Source organism: Cyprinodon tularosa, unplaced genomic scaffold (assembly GCF_016077235.1).
Source record: "Cyprinodon tularosa strain WSP-4 unplaced genomic scaffold, ASM1607723v1 ctg152, whole genome shotgun sequence".
NCBI classification, from domain to species: Eukaryota; Metazoa; Chordata; class Actinopteri; order Cyprinodontiformes; family Cyprinodontidae; genus Cyprinodon; species Cyprinodon tularosa.
The window spans coordinates 1,157,118-1,182,246 of record NW_024038354.1 but is presented as its reverse complement, the minus strand read 5'-3'; the positions used below and the strand labels follow the sequence as shown (position 1 = coordinate 1,182,246).

General features: G+C 38.9%; 2 protein-coding genes across 3 annotated transcripts; both read left to right on the top strand.

Moving 5' to 3' along the window:
• The first annotated feature begins 360 nt into the window (after positions 1-360).
• snrpe (small nuclear ribonucleoprotein polypeptide E) lies at positions 361-9,910 on the top strand. Its single transcript, XM_038279714.1, has 5 exons — positions 361-543; positions 2,114-2,140; positions 2,224-2,286; positions 2,622-2,700; positions 9,756-9,910. The coding sequence occupies exons 1-5, from the start codon at positions 490-492 to the stop codon at positions 9,809-9,811; spliced, it is 279 nt and encodes a 92-aa protein (XP_038135642.1). The 5' UTR covers positions 361-489; the 3' UTR covers positions 9,812-9,910.
• Positions 9,911-10,460: 550 nt separating this feature from the next.
• cdc42 (cell division cycle 42) lies at positions 10,461-24,468 on the top strand. Of its 2 annotated transcripts, none has more exons than XM_038279713.1 (6): positions 10,461-10,584; positions 12,687-12,827; positions 15,721-15,793; positions 15,907-16,016; positions 19,351-19,548; positions 20,129-20,349. In XM_038279713.1, the coding sequence occupies exons 2-6, from the start codon at positions 12,723-12,725 to the stop codon at positions 20,216-20,218; spliced, it is 576 nt and encodes a 191-aa protein (XP_038135641.1). In that variant the 5' UTR covers positions 10,461-10,584; positions 12,687-12,722; the 3' UTR covers positions 20,219-20,349. The 2 variants fall into 2 exon arrangements, with proteins under 2 accessions (XP_038135641.1, XP_038135640.1); XM_038279712.1 differs by lacking the exon at positions 20,129-20,349 and adding an exon at positions 23,183-24,468 and having other exon boundaries at positions 10,462-10,584.
• The last annotated feature ends 661 nt before the right edge of the window (positions 24,469-25,129 follow it).

Here is a 25,129-nt window from a genome sequence, read left to right as displayed (position 1 = left end):
AAGATATGAACTGGGAGATGGTTGGAAGCATGATGGAAAGACCAATGGGACCATCAGAAACTGGCAGAGGTACGATGACCTAGAGTAAATTAAAATTATACGGGCAAATGTAATTTAGTATAATTTAGTATTATGTGGGTTTAAGTTACACAGGTTATTTTATTGTATTTTTTTTTTTTTTTTTTTTTTTTTTTTTGGGGGGGGTGAATCGTTTCCTGTTTCCTTGCTTTACTCCATATCAGTTGGTGGCGGTAATGCACATTTCACAAGTTTGCCAACCGCCATAAAATCTCATAAGAAGAAGAAGAAGAGTCTGCGTGTTTGACCTCCTGCCTCTGGGGGCGCTGTCCAGCTTTATCAGTAATCCAGACAGGCGGAAGTAAAGGCGCCATTACAGCGGACTCGCAACGTGAGCGGGACGTACAGGTTCAGTGAAGCAATACGGTGCTGTTTAAATAGTTTTCTTCTCTTCGGGTGGCTGACGGTGAAATGGCGTACAGAGGACAAGGACAGAAGGTCCAGAAGGTTATGGTCCAGCCCATTGTATCCTTTACAAAGAGCAGCCCTGTGCTAATGAATGAGCGGCTAACATTTAGCAGCTAGGCTAATCTTTAGTAGCTAGGCTAATCTTTAGCCACCTCTTTGTGAGCTACTGATGTGTTTGTCTGTGTTTTTCTTAAGGGAAACATGAACATTGTTAGTTGTTAGCTGTATGTCCGCCTGTTTGTCGCATAGCGGCTGTAGGGAACCGCCTCACAGAGCTGCTGTTGCTAGCAGCTATGGCGGCATCTCATCCAATCATCCATTCACAGGAATGGAGTCTGCTTTACTAACATTTATAATTAACTCCGAACCAAACGCAGTTATTCATAAAAGATTGTACATTTTTGATTTGTTTTTTTAGGGTTTTATATATGTCTGTTGTGTTTATAATATGGGTAAAATAATTGATTATTGGCCCTTAATGATTGAGAGTTTATGAAAGACTCCAAACTGGAACTGGATTTTTTTCATTTTGGGTTTTGTGCAGCACCGTAATATGAAGGAGTATTAGGGCCAGGCTAGAGATAATTTTTCTATTTTCTAGAAAAAAAAGTCCAATTATGAGAAAAGTCGTAAAATCAGGGAACATTGAGCTATGTCATGGATACAGCTAGAGATCAATGATGCAGGTTTTTAAAGGCTGACCCCGATTAGTTCCTCATCATGTGCTGCTGCACAGTTATTTATTTTGGGGAATGGGGAGATCTTTATTGTTTCTCCTCCTCCCTTTAGATAATAAAATCACAAAACATGATATTTTCAAAATAAAGTCATAAAATTACAAGGAACAAGTTGTGTTTTATAACAACTCTAAAAAGAAGCCCTGTCTTCCCTAAAATGAGGAATGTGGAGCATCATGTGAAGTTCTACTTTAGCATCGGTTTGATAAATCAGGAAATGTTTTAGCAGCAGCATCACACTGGGCAGGATGTCAAAGTGTACTCTGGTTGCTGATTGGTGGAGCTGGTCGACCGTCATCTGCTGGGCGGAGCTCCAAGCTTTCTTTCTGAAACTGGTTGTTCTATGATGACTTTTATCTCTTAATGTTCTGCGTTTATTCTCGTAATTTTACGACTTTATTCCTGAAGTAAAAATGGGGGGAAAAAAATCTCTAGCCTGACCCTAATACTCTGTCATACAATAAGTTCTGGAACTAACTGAAGAAGGTTTTTTAAACCTAAGTGGCCATTGGGCAAAAAAAGAAATACAAAATGTTTCCATTTTCTCATCCAAACTGTAAAACTTGCTCCTTGATCACCAGATTTTTCTGCTTGTAAATCAGATTATTTTGTATAATCCAAGCTAATCCATTCGGTGGTGTTCCAGAGTAAGCTGCTGTTAAATAAGGAAAATACTGCAGGATGAAAAACTACTACTCTGACCAACTGAACTATTGTCACTTATATTCAGTGGGACATTAAGTTGAAAAAAAAATCTTTCCATAAATATTGCTAATTTAAATCCTGTGTCTGGTTGATTCTAAATGACACATCTGGTTCTATGAGTCGCTGGAAAAGATGCTGTGATTGTCGTCGTTTCAGTATTTGTTTACCTTAACTTGGTGTTTCAGAACCTTATTTTCAGATACCTTCAGAATGTAAGTAGTCGTCATTTATTCTACTAATCGGCGGTAAAGTCTGGATCAGACGTGTCTCATTCCGTTTTCCTTCCTGTTCCCAGCGCTCCAGAATCCAGGTGTGGCTGTATGAGCAGGTCAACATGCGGATAGAGGGATGTATTATTGTAAGTTACAGAATTTTTCTCTAAAAATATTTGCCCTGAAAAAAATATCTTCATATTTTTAACCAATAATTCTCAACCAATCAACGTAAACCAAATGTGGAAAAAGGAACTAATTATTGAGTCATGTTACATCATTAAATGTCCAGTGATCTTAGAAGGCAGTCGCTCTGTTTTAAGGCAGGATTTAGTTGCAGCTGCTTGTGAGGCAGGCTGTGATATAAAAGTGGAAAAATACAAATCACCAAGTTAACTGGGTTTAAGATGTATGATGCCGCACTGAATTGTTTTGCTTTAAATCTCTTTTTTTGGGACCTTCTCCTCTTTTATTGTTTCAGGGCTTTGATGAGTACATGAACCTGGTTCTAGACGACGCTGAAGAAATCCACATGAAAACCAAGAACAGGAAGCCGCTCGGTAAGAAGGGCTCATTTTAGGGATGCACGATATTGGGATTTTGGCCGATATGCCGATATTTTAAAACTCATGTAGCCGATAACCGATATCGATACCGATGTTAAAGCTGGACAAAAATAAGTAGTCATTGAAAATAGCAGTTTTGTTATCCATTTCTGACACTTTGAAAAATAATATACTCAAAAATATTTTCATATGCTGATATCACATAGATTTTTAAAAACGCTGTATCGATCTATTTTACTTTCAAAATCTCGTGATATTTTGCAAATTCTTGTGAGATTTTGTTAGTAAAATAGATCGATACCGCGTCAATATATCAACATATAAAAATATGGCAACATTTCGTGAATTTTGGGGGGATTTCGTAGCATAACGATGACATATAGCAATATTTCATTAGTAAAAGAGATTGATATGGTGTTTTTAAATGGCAATATATCAGCATATGAAGATATTGTGATATTTTAATGGATCAATATTTTTTCCCTCGTCTTTAGAAGTTTTTAAGTCTGTAAAAAGAAGTTTTTGAGGAAGTAGTAGTATTTTTTTTTTTTAGACTTTAGAAACTCAGAAGCTGATCAAATATCGGGTTAAATATCGGTGGGGTGGCCGATGTCCGATATTCAGTTTTAAGGCCGATACCGATAGGGGGCCGATTATATCGTGCATCCCTAGTTTCCATTTAATTAAACTCTTTTTGCTGGGAACACTGAGATTTGATGTGGGTACCGATAGACATCAATGACGCAGGTTTTTAAAGGCCGACCATGATTACAGGGTTTCCATGGGTCATTAAAAATCATAAAAATATTATTTTTTAAATTAAGGCCTTAAATTGCTTTAAAATCATTAAATCTGATTATAGTGGCTTTATATATGTATTAGGGGTGGAACGGTTCACAAAATCCACGGTTCGGTTCGATTCACGGTTTCTGGTCACGGTTTTCGGTTCGATTCGATACATGTTGATTGTTACACCGAAATTCCATAAAAAATTATGAAATTAATGAAAAAATCCCCCCAAAAATAATGGATTTTAATTATTTTTAATGATCCGCGGAAACCCTGGATAATTTCCCTATGTTTTGCTGCTTTGAATTTAATCATCTGGCGCATGCTCTCTAACCTGACAACAGCCAGATGCATGTCTCGCTCCGCCACATGCATCTGGCTGTTGTCAGGTTACATGCTCTCTACCATCTCCAAGGAACTCAGAGGGGAGCAGACGAAGCCACAGTGGGGGCTGTAGGCTTTGCTTTGAGCAGCCGGTCTGGAGCACAGCGGGGGTTGCTGACGGAGTATGAGGGATTTCGGGGTTAGCATGAAATGTTGCTGTTAGCATAAACCAAACTAGGGCTGCAACAACGAATCGATAAAATCGATAAAAATCGACTTTTAAAAGCGTTGGCAACGAATTTAATCATCGATTAGTTGTGTCGCGCGATTAATGCGTCATCCGCCGCCGCGGTCATCCGGGGGAAGAAAAAAAAATATGGCGGAGTGAGTCAGCGCCGCAGTTGCAGTGTTGCCAACTCAGCGACTTTTCAGACCCCTCCAGCGACTATTTTTCAAAAAAGCGACTAGCGACAAATCTGGCGACTTTTTACGGTGTCACTGGCGGCTTTTGCCTGCCGTGGGGCGCCTCCCCCATCCCAACGCCTTTCTCCCTCTCCCACAGGAATCCCTCTCAGCGCGGCAGTCAGAGCCGCAGGATTTTAGTGAGGAGTTTACCCTCAGCGTCCAGACTGCAAATGAAGCGCGCATGCGCCGGGATTGACGGCGCAAATTGATCACAATAATTAAAATAGCCTGCGCTTTGTAAAGTGAAAAAAGTGATAACATGCAACTTTTGTAAAAACAAATGAACATGGCACGGAAGCACCACTGTTATGACGCAGCACCTGAAAAGAAAACACTTTGGAGCCTTCGATGGCAGTGAAGAGAGCTGATCAGCAGGATGAGCGACCATGTTTGTTTGGTTTTAAAGTGGGGAAACGTTACGTTAGTTTCTCAGGAAGCTCATCTGATGCTTTCCTTACCGTGTTAGTAGGTTACAGACAGTGATAAGGTTGGCTACTTATTTTACTTTTAATTTCATTTACATTTGTTTAAGCAGCGTTTACATTTACTTTATAAATAAATTAACTTGCAAATTATGAGGGCAAGGCTTTTAAAGTTTAAATCTTCTGGCAAAGATAAAGTAAAGATCCTGCAATTTATGGAAGTAAAGCAGAATAAAATCCAGCAAGATCAGTAATATGTCAATTAATTATCTGCCACATTCCCATGTAAATATCTGTCTTTGGAGGATGTGTTTTTTTACCACCCCTAGTTCTCTCATTTTTATTCCAAATACAATTTATAATTTGAATCACAGGCTATTTTTATCTCTATGGTTCAGTATTTTCTCAAGCAGCAACTTTAACTGCTGTACTTTCCTGTCTTAAAAGGCAGAACTCTTCTAGTCTAAAAAAAACTCATTTCTTGAAATGGGGGGACCTATTGTTGAACCCCTTAGGGGCTTTAAAAAACAAAAATGTCTTTTTTTGCGCTTTATGAAACAAAGTACCCTATATTTTGTGGATGTACAGCTACATTTCTCATGTAAGTTTGCGTAGTTTTAACACAAACATTTATTTTTCATATTGCACCAGGACAGGTAATGAGCAACCTGTACTTGTGTGCTTGTTTGTTCTGTCTAAAATGTTTATTTTGGAATAAAGAGGTTAATATAAAAAATTTTTTTTGTCCGATTCATCGATTAATCGAAAAAATAATCGGCCGATTCATCGATTTTTAAAATAATCGTTAGTTGCAGCCCTAAACCAAACGTGTTGCACAATGCTTGCACACTGTTGCACTTTTATCCACAACTTTCTTTCCGCCGTCATCGTAGGTCACTCTAAATGCAAAGTGGTCCCATACAGCAGACCTATAAAGTGCTGCTGGCGCGTCTTCCAACTCCTGTTCTTTCCCACTCGCCATACCCACACAATTCTCCACAACAACTGATTTTTTTCTGCTACACCCGGCTACGCTGCTTCGCTTCTTCTTCTTCTTGTTTACTACTGGTGGTTGGCTTTGGTCGCAGTACCGCCGCCTTCTGCTCTGGAGTGTAAACGCTTCGCCTATGAGAAAAAGGAGCAGCGCATGCACCGAATGAAACACACGCGAACCGAACCGAGACAATCGAACCGAACAGTTCAGTTTTCATAAATCGTCCCATCCCTAATATATATATATCCACACCTCCCTCCTGCCATCCTCCGGCAGTGACGGTGCAGTAAGCCTATCGCCATTTTCCCCTCTTTACAAGCAAAATAACTTTTAATTAAAAACACTGATCATTTATTGAACAGTATGTAATAATTTTATATTTAAAGAACTTTCAGAAGTTTGAATTCTGAATATGAGCGAACTTTTTCCTTTAATGTATGTTACCAGGATTTTGTGCCAAAGACCCACATGAAGTTGCATATGATTGTAAAGTGAAAGGACATAATTTTTCTAAATAATAATAATTATTAATATTTTTTAAATCTGTAGATGTGTGTTTTAAGCCTTCAGTACTTTGTAGAAGTAAATGTTACTCCTAGAGTTCAGACCAGCCGATAGTTTTTTCTTTGTTTTGGTTCAGTTCATTAGTGCATTCAGTAATTTTGAGATGGTGTGAAAGACGTGCCTTTCTGCTTTCTCCATTTACTATCCATTGTTAGGATTTGTTTGCTTTTTCAATAAACATACTTTATTTGTATAAACTTAGATCTGTGTAACATTTGTTATTGAGTTGTTTTTTTCAATGTAAATGGAGGAAGAAAAAAAGAAACATAAGCTCTAAGAATCAGTCCAGATATCGACAACACGCGTCGCTGATTGGTTAAGTTGGGTCGACACTGTACAATATTTTCAATGGTTGCACGCAGCTACAGCTCACACTGTACAACGAAACCTAAGAGTTTAAAAGTTCCCAGCTCACCATGTTTGTTCTCATCCTGTGTGACTGGTGGGGAGGCGGTCGCCCCTCGTTGAAAAGCGGGCAGTAAAGGGTTAAAAAATCGACCTATTCCATTGGTATCTGCATCTGCCTAAAAACCTGAATCAGTCTTTCTAGTTACTGCCGTCAAAGATTAATTTGCTTTTAGGTTTATTCTCCGTTTTTTTGAGCTGCTCCAGCTCCGTCTGACTGAATGATTATTCAAGTAAGTCTGGACTAATCTTAAACTTAAAATCGTAGGGAAGTCATATAAAAATGTCAAATAATTCTGGCTTAAACACTCTTGATCAGACGATATTGTCCTAAAAGTTAGAACATTTCAATTAAAAAAAAATGGTTAGCAAGTTGCTTCCAGGAAACCGGCCACAATCAAAAGGCTTGCAGGAACATGCAGGGAGCAGTGAGCTGCTTTAATTCTAAAAACCGGCTGCAAGAAAACAAACGTGAAACTTACGGTGCTCAGATTCAGAAGAAGGAAACCGTTTACAGCAACTGCCTCCTTATTTAGTGAAACCTGGACAGACCTATTCCGACTCCCTCCTCATATCTAAATAACCATAGCGACTTTGTTGAACGTGAACCCTTTCCCGCCGATCAGAGAGGTTGAATTACATCCTGCACTGATGCTGCTGGATAAAGCATTATTGACAGAATACCTGTGATCAGCAGCAAGTGCTGCTAAAGCTAAAAACTGCTAACATTTCTATGCTATCATGAAAACCCATCAGGAACTGTGGCTCTGATGTAGGACGGAGGTACCCAGCAGGGGGTGAAGTTTTTTTTTTATTAAAATGGAAGATTGGAAAATAATGTTGACTTGATATGAAGAAGGAAATGCTCTTTTAAAAAAGGCTGTTATAATAAAACTTTTAAAAGGCTTGTTAAATCCTCCATCTTTCACTGAGGTGCTCCTGTTGGAGCTCCAAAATGCCGCCTCACCCTACCCCTGTTGTCCCGGTTCTCCTCCATGAAGCGCGCTACGTTCTGGGGTGATATTTGGCACCCAGTCCTCTGGTGTAAGTTCTAATAACGGATCACTACTGTAGCCTCATGCTTTTTAAAATCAAACACCACTTACTACTAAAAACATGGTGAGGGCCCTGCCACAACGTGACGACTTATCCAGCTTATGTCTTACGTCCCAGAATCTCCTAAAACTCATGAGCTGAACTTTCTATGTATTTTTTTTTTTTCAATTTTGGGTATATACATAGAGTATTGATAACGAGTCAGAACCTCTGTCCAATGACGGCCTAACTTCTACACGGCCGTTTTTATTCTGTACAGTTCATAGATTAATGCTACGTTTAGACCGCATGAAGCAGGAGCAGCAAAAAATGAGCATTCTGCTTCATTTTGGTTCTTGTACCAGTTTGAAGCATCTTTGCTGCTCTAGCTGCGCGGTGGGTCTGATGTGCGGTGGGCGGAGCTACCCTATCCTTTCTCTTCCTGGAACAATGGCAGCTATATTAGCTGTGATCAGCGGGTAAAAAGTAGTTAGAATCTATGTTGAAGTGAGAAAGTCCTCCTGAAGACATGGTCTGTGCAGTCAGTTCATCCAGATTACCATCCTGCCTTCAAAGATTATTTCTCTGTGGGAGCCGCTCAGACCCCCACATACCGGCGCTGCGCTGTCACTGGGAATCCCCAGCAGCAGCTGCCTCAGGCCCGGGAGCCTCTTGGGGGTTTTCCCCTCCTGTTGGTGGCGGCTGGAAGTAGATGTTAGCGTTTTTCAGGTCTGTGCTACAAACTGCAGGCAGCTGGATAATAAAAGCCAACATATTCTGCCGGCAGGTTTCTACATTTTCAGTTAATTTAGGCGTTAATAAACTGTTTCAGAGGAGTGATCATAGCGCTCTGCATCAGCAGTGCTGTGTCTGACTCCCTGCCAGCTCCCAGATCAGCTTCTCTCATTGGTTGATGCGGCGCGTCCAGCAGCTAAAGTTAAAATGGCTGCTGCTTGTGAAGTGCCTCAGAAGCTCATGAGGCTCTGCTCCTGCTGCTGCTATAGACACTGCACGGCCTTTAGCTACACCTTGATGCGTGTCAAACATTAAGTTTGATTGTAAACCAGCTGCTTCTGCTGCTAGCGCTCTGAATGTAGCATTAGCCTTAAAAACTAAAAATAAGACCAGAGCCCTTTCTGTCATGGCTTTATTCTCTAATGTTCTCTCAGATTTAAATAAACATTTTCTTCCCCCAAGTATGGCAGGTTTTTAATTTGTATCTGAATAAAATGCATACCAAACATTTCAAGCCTTTTGAATTTTATTTATTTGAGAACATTTTGTTTCCACTTTTATGAATTAATTAGTTTGATTGACATTTGGCAGGAAATATGTGTTTGTGTTCAAAGTTTGATAAAATAAAAATAATTTAAGAGTTAAGCAAAGCTTTGTAAGGCACATTGAATCGGCCTCGAATAAATTATTTTATTGGTGATTATCAAGTTTGTTGTGACCATTTATGATACATTTTTGTCATTTCTATCAAATTAGTTTTCTTCTTTTGGTAGGTAGAATATATTTAAGTTAATTTAGAACCAAAATTTGTAACTTATTATGTTTGGTATTGTTTAGATGAGGTTAATTGTTGGATCCTCCCTTTAGTTGGTGTAATTAAGAACACAGCAGGTGCCGTGCTGGATTGGTTGGTAAATGTCTGGTTTGGACGGGAGGTTTTGTAAAATTATTTTTTTTAGAGCTTCAAACATTTAATTTACATTTTTCGTTTTCACTAAGTTGCAAGACATTTTTAGGTGATTATTTTGTCTTTGCTTTTACAATAAAATAAGTCAAGTTGGGAGTGCGTACAAAGCCAAAAGCCACCTGTTACCATCCATAGCCTTTGTTGGAAATGTTGGTATTTTTGGAACAGAAGGCTGCGACAAAGTTTAAATTGATCCACCTTTAACTGTAAAACTCTTTTCTATCCTTTTTAAAGTGACTTTGACTGTTTTTAATGAGACCAGTTTAGAAATAATCTTGATGTAAAAAATAAACTGTTTTTGCATAATTGTGGCTTTCCTAATCACCTTCTTTGTTTCCTTTTCTCCCAGGGAGGATCATGTTGAAAGGAGACAACATAACGCTGCTGCAGAGCGTGTCCAACTAGACATGGAAAAGACGCCTGCAGCTCTGGACTTTCTGTTTTTCCTTTTCTTACGGTCTGGGTGTTTTGTTATTATGACATGAAGATGGATTTTTTTTTTTTTTTCGTCTGCCACATGGTTCCATTCTGCAAATAAAGTTTTGTTTTTCCTAAAATGTGTTGTGTGTTATTTAAAAAATATATGTGGGTGGTTGGGATACACAGAGGCTTGAATGCAGTCTCTTTTAGTTAAAATTCCTTACTTCATATATAGAACTGGAGAAATATTTAGTGGAGTTAAAATGTAGCAAAATTTTTTCACTTATAAGTAGACAATTTAAGATCTGTCCAGGGACAACAGATAAAAAAATAGCCTTTTGGTTAATTCTGCTGAATTTGCAGGAATGCTTATTAATGTCCCTGTCCAATATAAAATATAGAAACATATTTCCAACTAATTAAACATTTGATAAACTAATTGCACATCCTGGGTCTATTTGTAATTATTTTTCAGTGAGGTTTTTTTTTTTTTTTTTAGCCTGCCTGCTGTAATTTTAAACAAACCATTGAACTTTAGAAACAAAAACGTTCAAATTTCTACTTCGATAAACTTCTACATATTGCAGTTATTTGTTGGGCTGTTTTCATTAGTCTTTAATTGTCCTTCCGTTTATGGGGGAAATGAAGAAACGTAATGACGTAGAACCACAAGACGTAGGTGCCCTTGCTGAACTGCCTGGGAAGCCCCTAGTGTGGAGCTGCCAACGCCCGGTGTTGAAACTAAAATTGAGAATACGGTACGGAAATTTATTACTCAAACCTTGTGTTAGAGGCATGTTTTTAATGGTTCGTATTGTTTTATTATGTGTGAATATTATCTACAATGTCCCCTGCTTCCAACTGGACTGTATCTGTTTATGTAATTTAAAAACCAGCATCCGCTAGCTTTAGCTTAGCATGCTAGTCCTTAGCATGCTAGCCCTGTAGCTAACGGCAGGTTCGGTAAGTAAACACAGACTACCGCGATAATAGACCGGAACGGAAATGCAGCTTTTCTCTGTTTAATGAATGTTTAATTTAATTTAAACCTTAATTAAATGGGTTTATTTGTTTAAAATAAAGCAGTACATTTCTGATCAGTAGACTGGAGTTTAAGGTTTTAGTGGGTAGAATAGAAATGGTAATTTTATCTTGACATTAAAGTAAGGTACTAGGTTTAACGGTGTATAATTTTAACTACATAAATAATAGTTATAAACGAGGATAGTTAGAGACAGAATCTGTTTACCTGGCCATTTAAAGAGCAGACAGGAAACAGGCCAAAGAGGCCGGGATGTGGTTCAAACGCAACAGCTGAAACGGTGGCTTAATTTATCTTTGCTAAGAGCAGATGTCCAAAATGCAGAAATCATCAACACATATGTTGATGTTTTACGGGTGGTATGTTTTCGGAGAATGAGAAAGGAAGCGCAGAGAGGTGTAAACGTCTTATAGTAGTTTGGTTTTTTGGGTCATATTTGTATTTTTCTGGGGGTTTAAGTCGTGTCAGTTTGGCTTTATCTGCTTTATCGATTAACAAAAACCTGCTTTATAAGACTGATCCTTCCCACTGTTGAACAGGCCTGCCCTACTAACACAGATGCATGGATTAAGTCTGAAAAGGTTTCCAACTGCAGCCGCCCCTTTTCAGCTCCTCACATCCAACACAGTCTGGCTGTTTTTCCTTATAATCTGCTTATTAGAGGATTTTAACCTCATGATTCCGTAAGAGTATTCATTAACACTTGAAACTATATGAAGGTTTTGTTTTCTTGGGCTAAATTGTTCCTTTAAGGATGTGAGTCTGGTTCTTAGAGAGCAGATTACTGAGATAATGACAACGATTTGTTGTCAATAAAAATCTTTCTTTTCAAAATCCTGCTGGCTCTCATCGCTGCAGAGTAAACCTTTCATCATTAAAGCTCATTAAATTATTTTTAAATTAAGGCCTTAATTGGCATTACGATTCTGTGATTATTGGTGGCATTTAAAATGCTTTATTTAAAAAATAAAAAAACATCAGATATATTATATCAGATATAACTTGTTCCACGTGGTTGTGCAGAACTGCTTCTAGTTGATCTTAAAGCTGTGTTTATATATGTGTAGAGAATGAAAGAGAGTGTGTGGGTAGTTGTTGATGGCATTAAAATGATTTTTAAGAGCATTAAAAAGCAGTAAATCAGAGTTACTCATTCCTGTATAAACCCTGGAGGGGGCAGTTCATCTGAATTTGTAGGGGTAGACTTTAAAACTAGTGTGTAAGTGTTTCATATGTATATACTTAGAAATGTGATGTTTATTGGCCAGATTTAGTTTTATATCATTGTTTACCTGTACAGATTTTTGTTTTAATGGGATTTGTATTAGAAGATATAAAAAAATATTTCTAGTTTTCCAGATGTTATCCAACCCTCACTTTTCAGGGCTCTTCATGTGTCCCCACCTCCAGGATTTAACCTTTTCCAGCATTAGCTGTTTCTGTTTTATGCTTGGGTGTGATCCGACTAAACATAACGGTAAACGCCGGCTGTTTAACATAATTTCCTGCTATGGTGATGGGCAGCCAGCATCTCACCTCTCAGTTGGACCTACTCCGGACATTATAGGCCTTAATATTTGTGTAGTCATGCTTGAGTTTTAAAAACCCTCTTTACACTAAAGAACTCAAGTTTTAATATAAATTTGCTTGTTTAAGATTAAGTCAGTAAGATCATTTGACTTTTGATTAACTTGATATTTAAAAGCTAATCTCTCCAAAAAAGGTTTTTTTTCCAAGTTTGAAGACCTGAGGGTTTGTTTTTTCCATCTATTTGCGTATTTGATCACTTTTCTGCTTTGTTTCTGCTTTTCTCTGCAGGTCTTGAATGAGTACGGCAGACTTTAAAGCACAGCTATGCAGACCATCAAGTGTGTTGTAGTCGGGGACGGTGCCGTGGGTAAAACCTGCCTGCTCATCTCTTACACTACAAACAAGTTCCCCTCTGAATATGTCCCCACGGTACGTATGTGACCTCGATCACTGCATCACTTTAAAATCTCTTGGTACCAAACTGGAATGTTGTTGAATCGGAGGGGAACATTGGAACCAACGTTCATAGTTTATCCAGATTCACTGAAAGTGAATTAAATGAAATAAAAGCAACGTTGCAAAGTTTTCTCTCCTAGTTGACCAAATGTGTCTCAGTAGTTCTCAGTCATTGAATAGATGGAATCAAACTAGGACATCGTCTCTCCCGGTCATTAAAAAGCATTAAAAGTCATTAAATCAAAAAAAAATTTTATTTAATGCCTTGATTGGCATTAAGATAAATTAAATATGATTATGGGTAACATAAAAATTACCTTAATTTTTTCTTTTATAAAACCAGCTTTGACAGATATTTAATATCTGATATATTTGGTCCTGCAGCACCGAAACACGCAGAACGTCTTCTGGTTGGTTTTAACACCAGAACTCCCAACGCCGTCATTTTGACCGTTCTGAGATTTTAAAGGGAAAGAATTTTAAATTAATCATATATTGATCATGTTAACTAACTTTTCCTGTTTCTATATTTTTTTTTTTCATTTTCGCGTTTTTGTAATAAAATAAAAACATAAAAATTAAATATGCTTAATTTTACCTCGATCTCCCACAGCCGTCATTTTGACAGCTCTATTAGTTGCAGTGTAAATTATTCCCGCGGATGATTGACGTACTCTGCCGTTGCCTAGCGACCGACATTTTATTAGAACTCTTTGGCTAATTTGGAAAAATGGCTTTCATTAGAAAACAGTGAAACAGGCTTTAGAAATGCTGTAAAATATTGATGATAGAGATTCGGGCGGAGAGGGAGAGACCGAGGAGGAGGACTGGGTAGGAAGCGGCTCAGACTCTGACAGCGAGTCCGAGGATGATCGCCCACCCACGGGAAAATGTTCAAGGTTTGGATAGCTCTGCCCACACCTCAGCCGCGACACTCAGCCCAAAGCCAAACCAGAGCCCGGGGTCTCCTACAATCACTCACAGGTCGGCCTGGATGTGTGGGATCAGATGAGTAGAAAGTATTCTGTAAAAGCTCCTGTGGCTGATATTTTATGATCTCTTGGACATGGCAGACATAAACACTGTTTGAATGTCACCGTCTCAGACAGAGATTTTATCCTTGAACTGGTAAAACACAGAGCTGGTTATATTAGATATATAATATATATTAGACCTGTTTTAAGGTCAATGGGTTTATATAACACACTAGAACCATATCAGTTGATGACATCATCACTACTCATGGGGAAAAATATCCCCGTTAAAACTGATGGCCAGTGGGAGTTCTAGTAGGATCAGAGTTCTGGGAGTCCTGGTGTTAAAGCTGCTTTTTTTTGCTTTGGTTTGAAAGTTTGTGTGCCACTGAGCACAAGCTGGATGCTGTGTTTGGGTTCCTTGGTGAGGATTGGTGGAAAAACATGGACTGGAGTTTGTTTTTTGGCTCAAGCTGCCTGGAATGGACTGATCAGTACCAAGACGTGGACTGGATTTATTTATTTGTTTTATTTTTAACTGAACTAAATGCAAAGTACATTAATTATTTAATTTAAAGAATTGTGATTCTGACATTGTTTAATTGCTATTTCCTTCGTTGTATATTGAAGTCTTTTGAAAAAATTTGAAAAAATACATTGATGTTTAGGGTGATAAGTACTATTGTGTTTACATCCTTTGTGTGGTTTCTGTATTATAAAAGTCAAACATTACAATGTGACCGGTCTGACACCCCAGTCTTTGACAATAGGAAACCGAACCAGTCTGTGGGAAAAATAAAACTCTCAGTCAAATAGATGCAGGCGGCTTAATGTCTTCATGAGAATTTGTACTTGATGGCTACTATCATGCGAGTATGTTCAATATATCGCCCACCCCTACTTCCAACAACATTTGGATCCTATGCAGTGCTGCAATGCGTGCGGGTTGCAGTGGTGTCTGAACACTGCCGTGCAGCACGCCCTTCTAGTGACGGTGTATCCCAGTTGTTCCAGGCAATGTTTCCAGACACGCCGATTCTTTCCCCTGTGGAAAATAATTTGATCAAACTTATGGCTCAGATGCTAACAGAATCTAACACTCTATGGAAGAGGTACAAGGACAAACATAGTGAGTTGAAAAAGTTGAACTCGAATCAAAAATGAACGTGCATTAATCCTGATTTCTAAAATAATTTTTTTTTGAAATTCTAGGAACCACTAGTAAACCTGCAGATTGTTCCTTATGTTAGGAACATAAGGAACAATCAGATCTCTGATAGAAGATGGAGCTTGGCCATTTAAGGCTTTATATGTGAGAAGGAGGATTTTAAATTCTATTCTGGATTTAACAGGAAGCCAATGAAGAGAAGCCAGGATAGGAGAGATATGATCTCTCTTTTTCATTTTCATCAGAACTCTGGCTGCTGCATTTTAGTCAAACATTAATTTAATAAAGTTGGAGCAAACTTGAGCAGAGCCAAATCCTCGCTCCGGCCTTTGAATTGCTAACCGCTCTGCGCTCCACCATATTTCACCTGCTTGCTCCAGGCTCAGCTCACATGATCTGGTAACATTCCACATTCAATGTCATTTTTGTAGCATGTGTTTTTGTATCCACTGTGTTCCAATATTTCTGTTTAAGTTTCATTTAATTTTCAGGGCTTTGTCTTAAAATCTTCTCAAGGCACTTTAGAAAACAAAGATTTTCTTTCTTTCTCTCGTCATGGTTACCAGTCTATGGCATTAAAATATTTCAAAGAGCTTTAAAAAGCATTAAATCAGTTACTCAATTCTGTATAAATCCTGTAGAATATATGTTGATTTTCATTTTTGTGTTTCAACAAAAAACATTTGAAACTTTAAATTTCTCCTGGTTTTGATTGTGTGTTCAGGTGTTCGACAACTATGCTGTAACTGTAATGATTGGAGGTGAACCCTACACCCTGGGTTTGTTTGACACCGCAGGTAGGACATACTAAATCATATCTCTGAGCTAAACCTGCAGTGGAAGAAGGCGGACTGGTGCGTCCGCTTTGATCAGCTTTAGACATGAAATCTGGTTTTATTGGCTCCCGCAGGTCAGGAAGACTATGACAGACTACGTCCTTTGAGTTATCCCCAGACAGACGTCTTCCTCGTCTGTTTTTCAGTCGTCTCCCCATCCTCCTTCGAAAACGTTAAAGAAAAGGTAAATCGCTGCTTATTGTTGGACTTTATTTCATGAAAATCTGCTCCACAATGCTGTAAAATGAAAGAAAAAATGTAATGTTTTTTTTAATTATTTGGTTTTAACCCAGGAGGTGCTTTCTGAATGCAAAGACTATAATGATGCTATTCCAGTTTTTAGTAACTTTGGGACGTTTCTTTAGTTCACGAATAACTTTTTAGTTTCTTGTTGTTAAATAACTTAAAGTCCACAGACTCAAATGTCCAGAGCTGTATATTGATTATTAGTGATGGTGAGAGAAGCTTCATTAAACCGTTTGGGTTAATTGCTTTAAACGATCCCCGCAGTTCATGAAGCTTCATGTGAACATGTCGCCACCTTTTGGTGGAGAGCAGAACTACAGTTAGTAATAGAATCTGGGATTTTTTTCAATTGTTTTTCTTGTTTTTTTTTTTTTTTCTCATTTAAGTTCCTTTGAAATTGTTAATGATTGGTATGTTTAATGAGAAAAATGATTTAAGGTTCACTGTTTTTCTGCCATTTTAGTGAAATAAGCTCAAGCAGACAGTAAAAGTGTTTGTGTAAATCGGGCAATGATGAGCAAAAGTAAAGGTTTTAGTCGTTTTATTCAAGAATTATAGTTTTTCCACAGTTTTTGGTTTTAATCAGGTTGGAAATGATGTGTTCAGCCGATCTTTTAGTTAAACCAACCAATCTAATTTGGCAGATTTTTTACTCAATCTATATTTTCACTAGGGTAAAACAATTCAAGTTATGGCCTGGTTCTCCTCCTCCTGCAGAGTGTCGCAGTGAGCGTTTCACAGATATTTTTGATTTCTGCCCAATATTGAAGCGTGGTCTGCGCTACGTTATTCCACGCCACAACGCCAGAGGGCCAATCAGGAACTAGCTGTGGGTCTAGATACGGCCGAGGCGGTGAGGAAGTGGGGGCAAGTTTGTGCGACAATGGAGGGACATGAGGGCCAAAAAGAGCGGGGATCCAGGTGGAAAAAGGGTCCCAGCGTTCTCGCGCACCTCACTCTGCTAGCTGCTCCATCTTCACCAGTCGTTTTCCACAATGGCGGTCAGACAAACAAACCAAGCCGCTAAGGAACCAAACAGGAAATACGCATAGTGTAGAGCGGATGGAGATTTGACCAATCAGAGGCCTCCTGTCGACTGTCACTGACAATTTGGGAGAGGTGCAGCAGGGGTTCTGCAAAAGGGGCGGGGCATATCTGCGTTAACTGCGACACACACAGACAACCTGGTTTCTGAGTATAAATCAGCCTTTAGTGACGTTACCCAAAATACTTGTTTCATCGCACTAAAGTCTGAGGTGGGTTTCAAACCAACAACCTCAGGAGTGGAAGTCCATGTCATACAGCTGACGCCACTAACACTGATAACTGCTCATCAGACAGCAATACTGCTTAATATTAATGTTAAAACCAGCAGCTGGCCTCAGGTTTACATCTTCTATAATCCAACCAAAATAGTTTTACTCGCCTAGATTGCTTGTTTTTCCAACCAAGCGGTCACGCGGTATGGCGGGGTAGCGAGGCTTCAAACGTCATCAGTTTGATGATTCGCGCCTCGTGGAAACGCTTCCTCCGCCACTCGACACGCCTCGGAGCCTTGGCCCGTCTCATAACATCCCTACTGATTATCCATTCTTCTAGTGCACAGTATTTATGTTTGTAAAAATAATTTACAGTATTTTATATATCAGGGTTTCCACAGGTCATTAAAAATCATTATAAGTCATTAAATTATTATTTAAATTAAGGCCTTAATTGGCATTAAAATGTATTAAAAGTTATTATAGTGGCATTTAAAATGCTTTGTTTAAAAAAAAATGTTTATAAAACCAATTTTGTCAGATTTTTCAGATATAAATGCGGAACGCATGTTTTGCGCAGAATTCCCTACAGCTGATCGTAAAGCCGTGTGTTCGGAAAACAAGCTCAATGCGGAGAACAGGCTGGAGTACGGCAGACAGTCCATGTCTTCCATATGAGAGTCATGGGAACCTGTTTATGGCATCAAATCTATTTCTAGCTTGAACACATAAAACATGTAAATAAATAGCATGGAGGCAGTTAACATTCAATTTCTGAGAATTTGGATAAATACAAAATCTGAGGAAATGTTTAAAGCTTTTAGAGTCATATAGGTGCGATGGTTCACCATGTATGAAAGCTGGAAGCGTACTGTGAGATCTATCAGGAGGGGTGGTCACCAGAACAATGTTCGCCTGCTGGTTTAAACAAAGCAAAAACATTTTATTGTTACGATAATAGATGCAGTAAATAAACCAACTGAAGAGCAACATGTCCCGTCTGCTTCAGATCTGAATTCTGGTTTCAGGTCATTTTAAGAGAGCAAACGTGCTGCAATCGTCTCTCACGTTTATTTACGGGAAGGGGGGGGGGGCAGTGATGTGATTACATGTCTGTAATCTTTAATGTTTATCTGCAAGAAGTTGCTCATAATTCGTTTGGTTTCATGTTTGGTCATTATCCGTCATATTTCATCAGAGTCAACTGGCCTGAACTGGGATCAGAATCATGAGCAAATATGGAAGAAAAAACTAAATAAAAAAAAGGTTAGAAAAAAAAGAAACTTTAAAACATACTGAAGTGAAATTCAGGCAGTTCAGATTTTATTTCCTGGAGGTGAAAAACAGATCAAACTGCTTCAAATTTAGTTATAGTTTCTGTTCAAGTTTCAGTCGATAAAGACGACTAAAAGTTTCAGATTATGACAAAAAGGCACTATAGTTCTTTGGAGTATTTTTTAAACGTCTTCAACATAAAATAAAATAAAAAAAAACCAGTGACCTCATTTCTACTTTGTTTGCACTACAGAAAAGAGAAATAGATTTTAATTGCACTGGTATCTTAAAAAAAACATCTAATAAGTTGTTTAATTTACAGATTGTCTTAAAAATGTTTTGTATATAAACAATTTTCCTCAAAATACACTGATGCAAGGTTTATTGATTTTTACGCCAACAAAATGTGGTGATTTTGCATTAAAAAGGTGTCGTAATGGTGAACATGTGAAAGCTGAATTTTCTCTGTAAGACTTGTAATGACGTGTTGTGAATTGGCGCTTTAGAAATAAACTGAAACATTTTCTTTGAAAAATAAGCTGATATCAGAATCCTGTATGAAAAGGTGGGATGACAGAACAAAATGGCTACTAAACACGGTTCAGTGTCAGATTGGCTGCTCCCAAACTTCTGACAAAAACAGTAGACAGATGCTGTGGAAGCGTCCTGCCAGCGAGTCGTTCCAGAATGTCAGCCCTTTGTTCCAGCTTCATGCTAACACTGAGTCTGTCCACACAGTGGGTTCCTGAGATCACCCACCACTGTCCGAAGACGCCCTTCCTGCTCGTCGGGACTCAGATCGACTTGCGGGACGATCCGTCAACTATAGAGAAACTTGCCAAGAACAAGCAGAAGCCCATCACCCCAGAGACAGCAGAGAAGCTGGCAAGGGACCTGAAGGCGGTGAAATATGTGGAATGCTCCGCCCTCACACAGGTAACCATTACAGAGAAACAGACCATCAGACACGCACGCCATCACTGAAAGCTCAAAGACAAGAAGTAAGAAAGTGGAGGAAGGAGGAACATGGCTGCTGCACGCTGTGGTGGATTGGTGTGAACTGCATGCCAGCTTGGTGCCCTCTGCTGTCAGGCGCATGGGGGCCGGTTAAGCTCTAGGGATGAAGCTCTAATCTGTGGTTTGGTAGTTTCACCCTCTGATCAATATGCTGCACATCTACAGGCTGCTCAGAGACATTTAGTCGTCTCCATAGCTACAAACTTGTCTGTCTTTCTGTTCGCTCGTCTTTGTCCAGCCGGGCTGAAGGTGAGCAGGAAGTGAACATGCATGGACAGAGAACAATAGTGTTGATGAAGCCAAGGCGTAGCCTCCACCTCTGCTCCTTCCTTCCTCCTCTACTTGGCATAGCTGCTAATGTCACTTCCTGTTTCCTGTTGCTAATCCCAGCTGCACTCCTCTGTGTCATGTGCTTCTCCATCTTCCTCTAGTCCTCCCCATTGATCCCGTGGCTCTGGTTGCTAATGGCTCTGCTCTCCGTCCTCTCCTGTCGTTGTAGCGAGGACTGAAGAATGTTTTTGATGAAGCTATCCTAGCTGCCCTAGAGCCACCAGAGACCCAAAGAAAGAGGAAATGCTGTATATTCTAATCTGTCTTCCGCTGCTCTTTGTTTATCCTCTACATCCTTTATTCCTGACTGTTTGAATCTGATGGAGATTCTCTGAGGGGGGGGGTTTACTAAGGTTTGCTTTGCTACTTCTAATAAATATCAGGGGGGTATTTACTCTGCGGTAGATGTTGAAATTTAGACTGAAACTCTATTTCCCGTATTTTTCTTTTGGTTCCAACGCTACTTTAGTCCTGGTTATGGGAGGGATGTGAGCTTTTTCTAAGTAATACATGAGGTTATTTTTAGGTTAAATAACATATTGCTTACTTTAATTCTTACTATCAGAAAGTGTACCTTAAACTTTCTGCTAAAGGTGAAACTTGTTTCATAGAAATCAGTTTGAACAATAATGAGAACCTGAAGCATCTTCAACACCATCAGCAAACCAACAGAGGAGAGCAGCAGCAGCAGCCAGGACTGCTTTGTTTTCTGTTATAATTAGATAAACGATAACGGCGCACATCCTCGCAGCGTTACGCCCAAATATCACCAATAGCACGAATCTGTGGCGAGATGTGAAGAAATGCAAAATGAAACCAGGTGAAAATAAAAAGTTTCCTCTTGAGGAATTCTGGATTATAGATCAGATGGACAGAAGAACAAGATTTTTATCGTAAATGCAAAAAGTTTATAGAGATTTGTTTTTACAATCTCGGTATAATTCCTTCCTCTGTCTGCTAGAGGCAGGTTTTACAGTCTCTATACTCCAACTAATGATTAATCAATTACTAAACTAGTTGATGATTATTTCAATAATCTATTAATCACGATTAATCTGATTGTCCCCACATACGTCCGAAAAACAGGGCGTTCTAATATGTTTGGTAAAGGGCGTACAAGGTACTCCTGCACGCATTGCTAGCTAACATGGCCACTGGTTCATGGCTAAACCCTTTATAGGGCAAGTTAGCTTTTTTGACTACTTGCATACCCCCCCAACCCTCAGTGAGGTCTAGAAGCACAACATCCATTTCCAGCCATTAAGCAAAGATACTGCTACATGGCTGTACATCTGATTTTGGAATTTGACTAATTAGATGAGTCCTTGAATATGAAATTAAGTTGAAAAAAGTTAACAAGTCAAAAAAAAAGTTGAAAAGCTAATTGAAAAGTTAAAAAGTTAATAAGCCTAGTTGTCAATCATATTTAGGTTTATAAACTATAAAATGTCAGTGCCAGTATCAGCATTAATGCCTCTAAGGTTATGTTGGACCAAGATAAAATGTTTTTCATGAATTTCTTTTAGAAGCACTTTTTTTATTTTTCCTCGTATATTCAGGCAACTTGCCGTTTCTTGTTACATTGCCATTAATTCTTGCCATCATAATATTTTTTCAATGTTCCAAAGGTAATGAGGTCTGGTCCTGGATTCCAATAACACTGAGCGCCTATAAAGGGTTAACTTATACGCATAACGTCTACAAGAAGAATATTTGGAAAGCTGTTCTTTTTATTTTCATAGCTCTGAAGACAGAAATCAGTGTTTGCTGAAATCTGTACCAACAGGTGACGACTTGAGACAAACCGTAGATCAGATTCTGATGGGCGGATCTAGGATTGTTGCTCTACTGTAATGTTTTAAAAGAAGTTTGCAAAAAGACAGTTTAACCAGATCAGGGACTTTGCACGTGGGAATAACTGTTTTGCTAAAGGTTGAACTATAATGAGCATTTTGATGCTGTTTGAAGATAATAAAGGACCAATGAACACGTTCTTCTCTGCTGCTTCTTTCTTTCTCTATTTCTGCTGTTACAGGAAAGCCTCTTTTCTTTTTGGTTGAGTCTTTTCTGTTAATCAGTGAATTTAGAAGAAGCAGAAGCCTGAGCTGAAAGAAGCGTTTTACTGTTTCAGGGTTTTTCCTCCACTTGCTTGCTTCACTTGTCTTTGATTTCAGCAAACATTCACATTTTTAGTTTGAAATTGTTTTTCCCTCCTTACAGCTTAGTGACACGTGTCTGTAAATCCTCTTGGTTTGTTTTATTTGTTTACAATGTTTTGCAATTATAATTTGATGTTTTTTGTCCCAAACTCCTCCCACTTCCCTTACTTATAGGATCTTTCCAAAAGTTCTCACATCCTTTTAACCTTTTTTTTCCCATTTGATCACATTTCGATATGAGAACTTCAGTATATTTATGAAGATATTAAGATCATCAGAAACTAAAGCAGAAATATGAAGTGGAAGCTTTGCTGAGTCGACGATAATACACCCTTTGACCACATCTTTACTAACTTCATATATTCATCCATGGCTGGGTGATAAATCCAATTAATTCAATTAAAAGTCTACAATTTGTCCAAATCTTGTTCTGGTAATTTTATGACTTCATTCTCATAATTTTACGACTATTCTTGTAACGAATTGATTCTCAGAAAAAAAAAAAAATCTCTAGCCTGGCCGTAAAACTCCGTCGAAGGAAACAAAGGCTTAAAACTGAAAATAATTTTTAAACTGGAAAGAAAAGATTTAAATCAGAACAATTTAAAACTGGATGGTAAGAAAAATAGAAACTGAAGTGTTATTTTTTTTTATTCCTAGAACCGATCACATGAACATGTGATCAAATAAGCTTCAAAGACATTTGTTTTTCCCAGGGTCCTTGAATGCAACATCTGAGAGTATTTTTGTCCAGGCACCTAAACTGCCACTCATCATTTTACATCCCATCTAAGCCCCGCCCCCCAGAGGGAACGGCCTTGAATCTGAGAAAAAAAAAGAAATCCAGAAATGAAAAGTAGTTTAAATTATTTCTCAGTTTCAAATCTTTTCAGTTTTCTCACATAATGAAGGATCGGCAGCAGAGACCGGCTGTCGGTTCGACTTAGAAATGAAGCCAATTTTCTCTTTGCCGTTTCTTATCATTTAGTTTGAGTTGAGCTGCAGGTTGCTTTGTGTTGCTCCCGGTTTCTGTTGCCTGATTCCGTTTGTCTGTCTGTTCACAGAAAGGACTAAAGAATGTGTTTGATGAGGCCATATTGGCTGCACTGGAGCCCCCAGAGCCTAAGAAGAAACGCAAATGTGTGCTGTTATGAGAGGTTCCTCACTTTTCACAGCGCACACACACATACACACACCTCTACAACATCCCATCTCCCCCCTCCCACACCCGTTTTCCTCGCTCTAATAAGGCAGCATTGTTCTCCGATGGGAAGAGCAGATTTCAGACGTGAGAGGAAGCTGGAAGCCAGGAGGCCGCAGCGGCGTCGCTGATCCTCCTCATGCTGCTGCGGATGAGCACATCCATCGCCCCGCCACTTGGGTTTTCTCCTCACTACCAATAGATGTGTGGTGATGTTTTGTTTTGATTTGCCAACCCCCCCCCTCCCGCCCCACAGACAATAACCAGACCATATTTAAGCAGCAGCAGCATTCCAAATGGACGCACTCCCAACCACTAACTGTCCGTCTGAGCTCCACAGGGCCGAGTGTCCGTCCATTTGGGATGTGGAGCTGAAGGCTCTGCAGGTCCACCACAGAAATTGGCCTTTAAGAAGCAGAGAACGTTTAAACAGTGTTAGCAGAACAAGTGGTGTGTTCTTCATGCGTTATCAGGGACCAAGGGATGCAGGATGCTGTAACGTTTGTCGTCACCACACACTTTGAAGCGATGCAGCAGAGACTTCCTGACCGTTGGGGTTTGTAGACGGCTAATGGTGAAACTAAAAGCTCCACCAGATTTCTATGGCGGCTTCCTGCGGTCTCCATCGGTCCGTCCTGAGGTGTGTGTTGTACCGTTCAGAGTGTGTGGTGCTGCGTAGCTGAGCCTTGGTCTCTGCTCCAAACCGTGGGATTAATGGAAGCTGGCTCCAGGTGTTTTTACCAAAATCTTTTCTTTGTTTGTTTTATGTTTGTGATGTTTTTTTTTTATTATATATAAAAAATATATAAATATATAAAAAGGTTACTTTCACTCCTTTCACATTTAAGGGTTGGAGCTCATCTGAACTCTTTGCTGCCAGTTTCACAGAGAAAACTGATGATCGGCTTAGTTTGACCAGAAACAATTCATTTTAAAATCCTAAAAGACTGACTGGTTTCTGTTTTTTGTTTTCCCTTGTTTTTGTTTTTTTTATTGGTGGATTAGAGTTGGGTTGATCTCCAGCCCAAGTCAATATGATTATTATAACCTGTTGTTGTTTTGGTGCAAAACCAAATGCTTTGTCTAAAGTCTGTTCTTTGTATATGCATTCTTTTCAGAATTATTAAACTTATACCTTAATTGCCTTTACCATGTCTGCCTTGTCATTATTCTGCATTTAAAATTTAATAATAGAAATAAATGTTTTCTGTTTATTTCTTAGCCTAACGGCCTGATGAGCCTGTAATGCTGCTGTTATCCAGAAGGTGGCGATGTCTACTTATTTTTTTATTCCTTTTGGCTTCTGTGAGATGGTTCACTTTCATCTCACTTGAAGAACATATAAGGACAGGAATTAGTTATTGTAAACTTTAAATTAGGATTTTCTGTGATTTTCTTAACCGGCCACCAAGCTTGGAAAGGATTTCAGATTATTCTGGACCAGGATCACATTAAGGAGAAGAAAAAAATTAACAGTGAATGATTCTGGTTAGAATGACAAGTGGTTTCAGTATATCGTAAATATAGACATAGAAATAAAATTTTAAAAGGAAAAGTTCTGTCATATTCACAACTTTTGCGCAATTATACCTTTCCAGCATGATCTCAGGCTCTAAGGAAGCTTGGAGCAGAGCTGGCTGGAGTAACTGGATATAGCAGGCATTGCTGTTCAGAGTATCAAGGATGGAGGATAACCAATGGGAAAGGGCTAAAGCTGCCTTACTTTGTGTCACATTTTGACATTTTCAATTGAAAATGCTTTTAGGATGGAAAGTGAAACGTCTTCAGACTTGGAAATAAAGTCCAATGT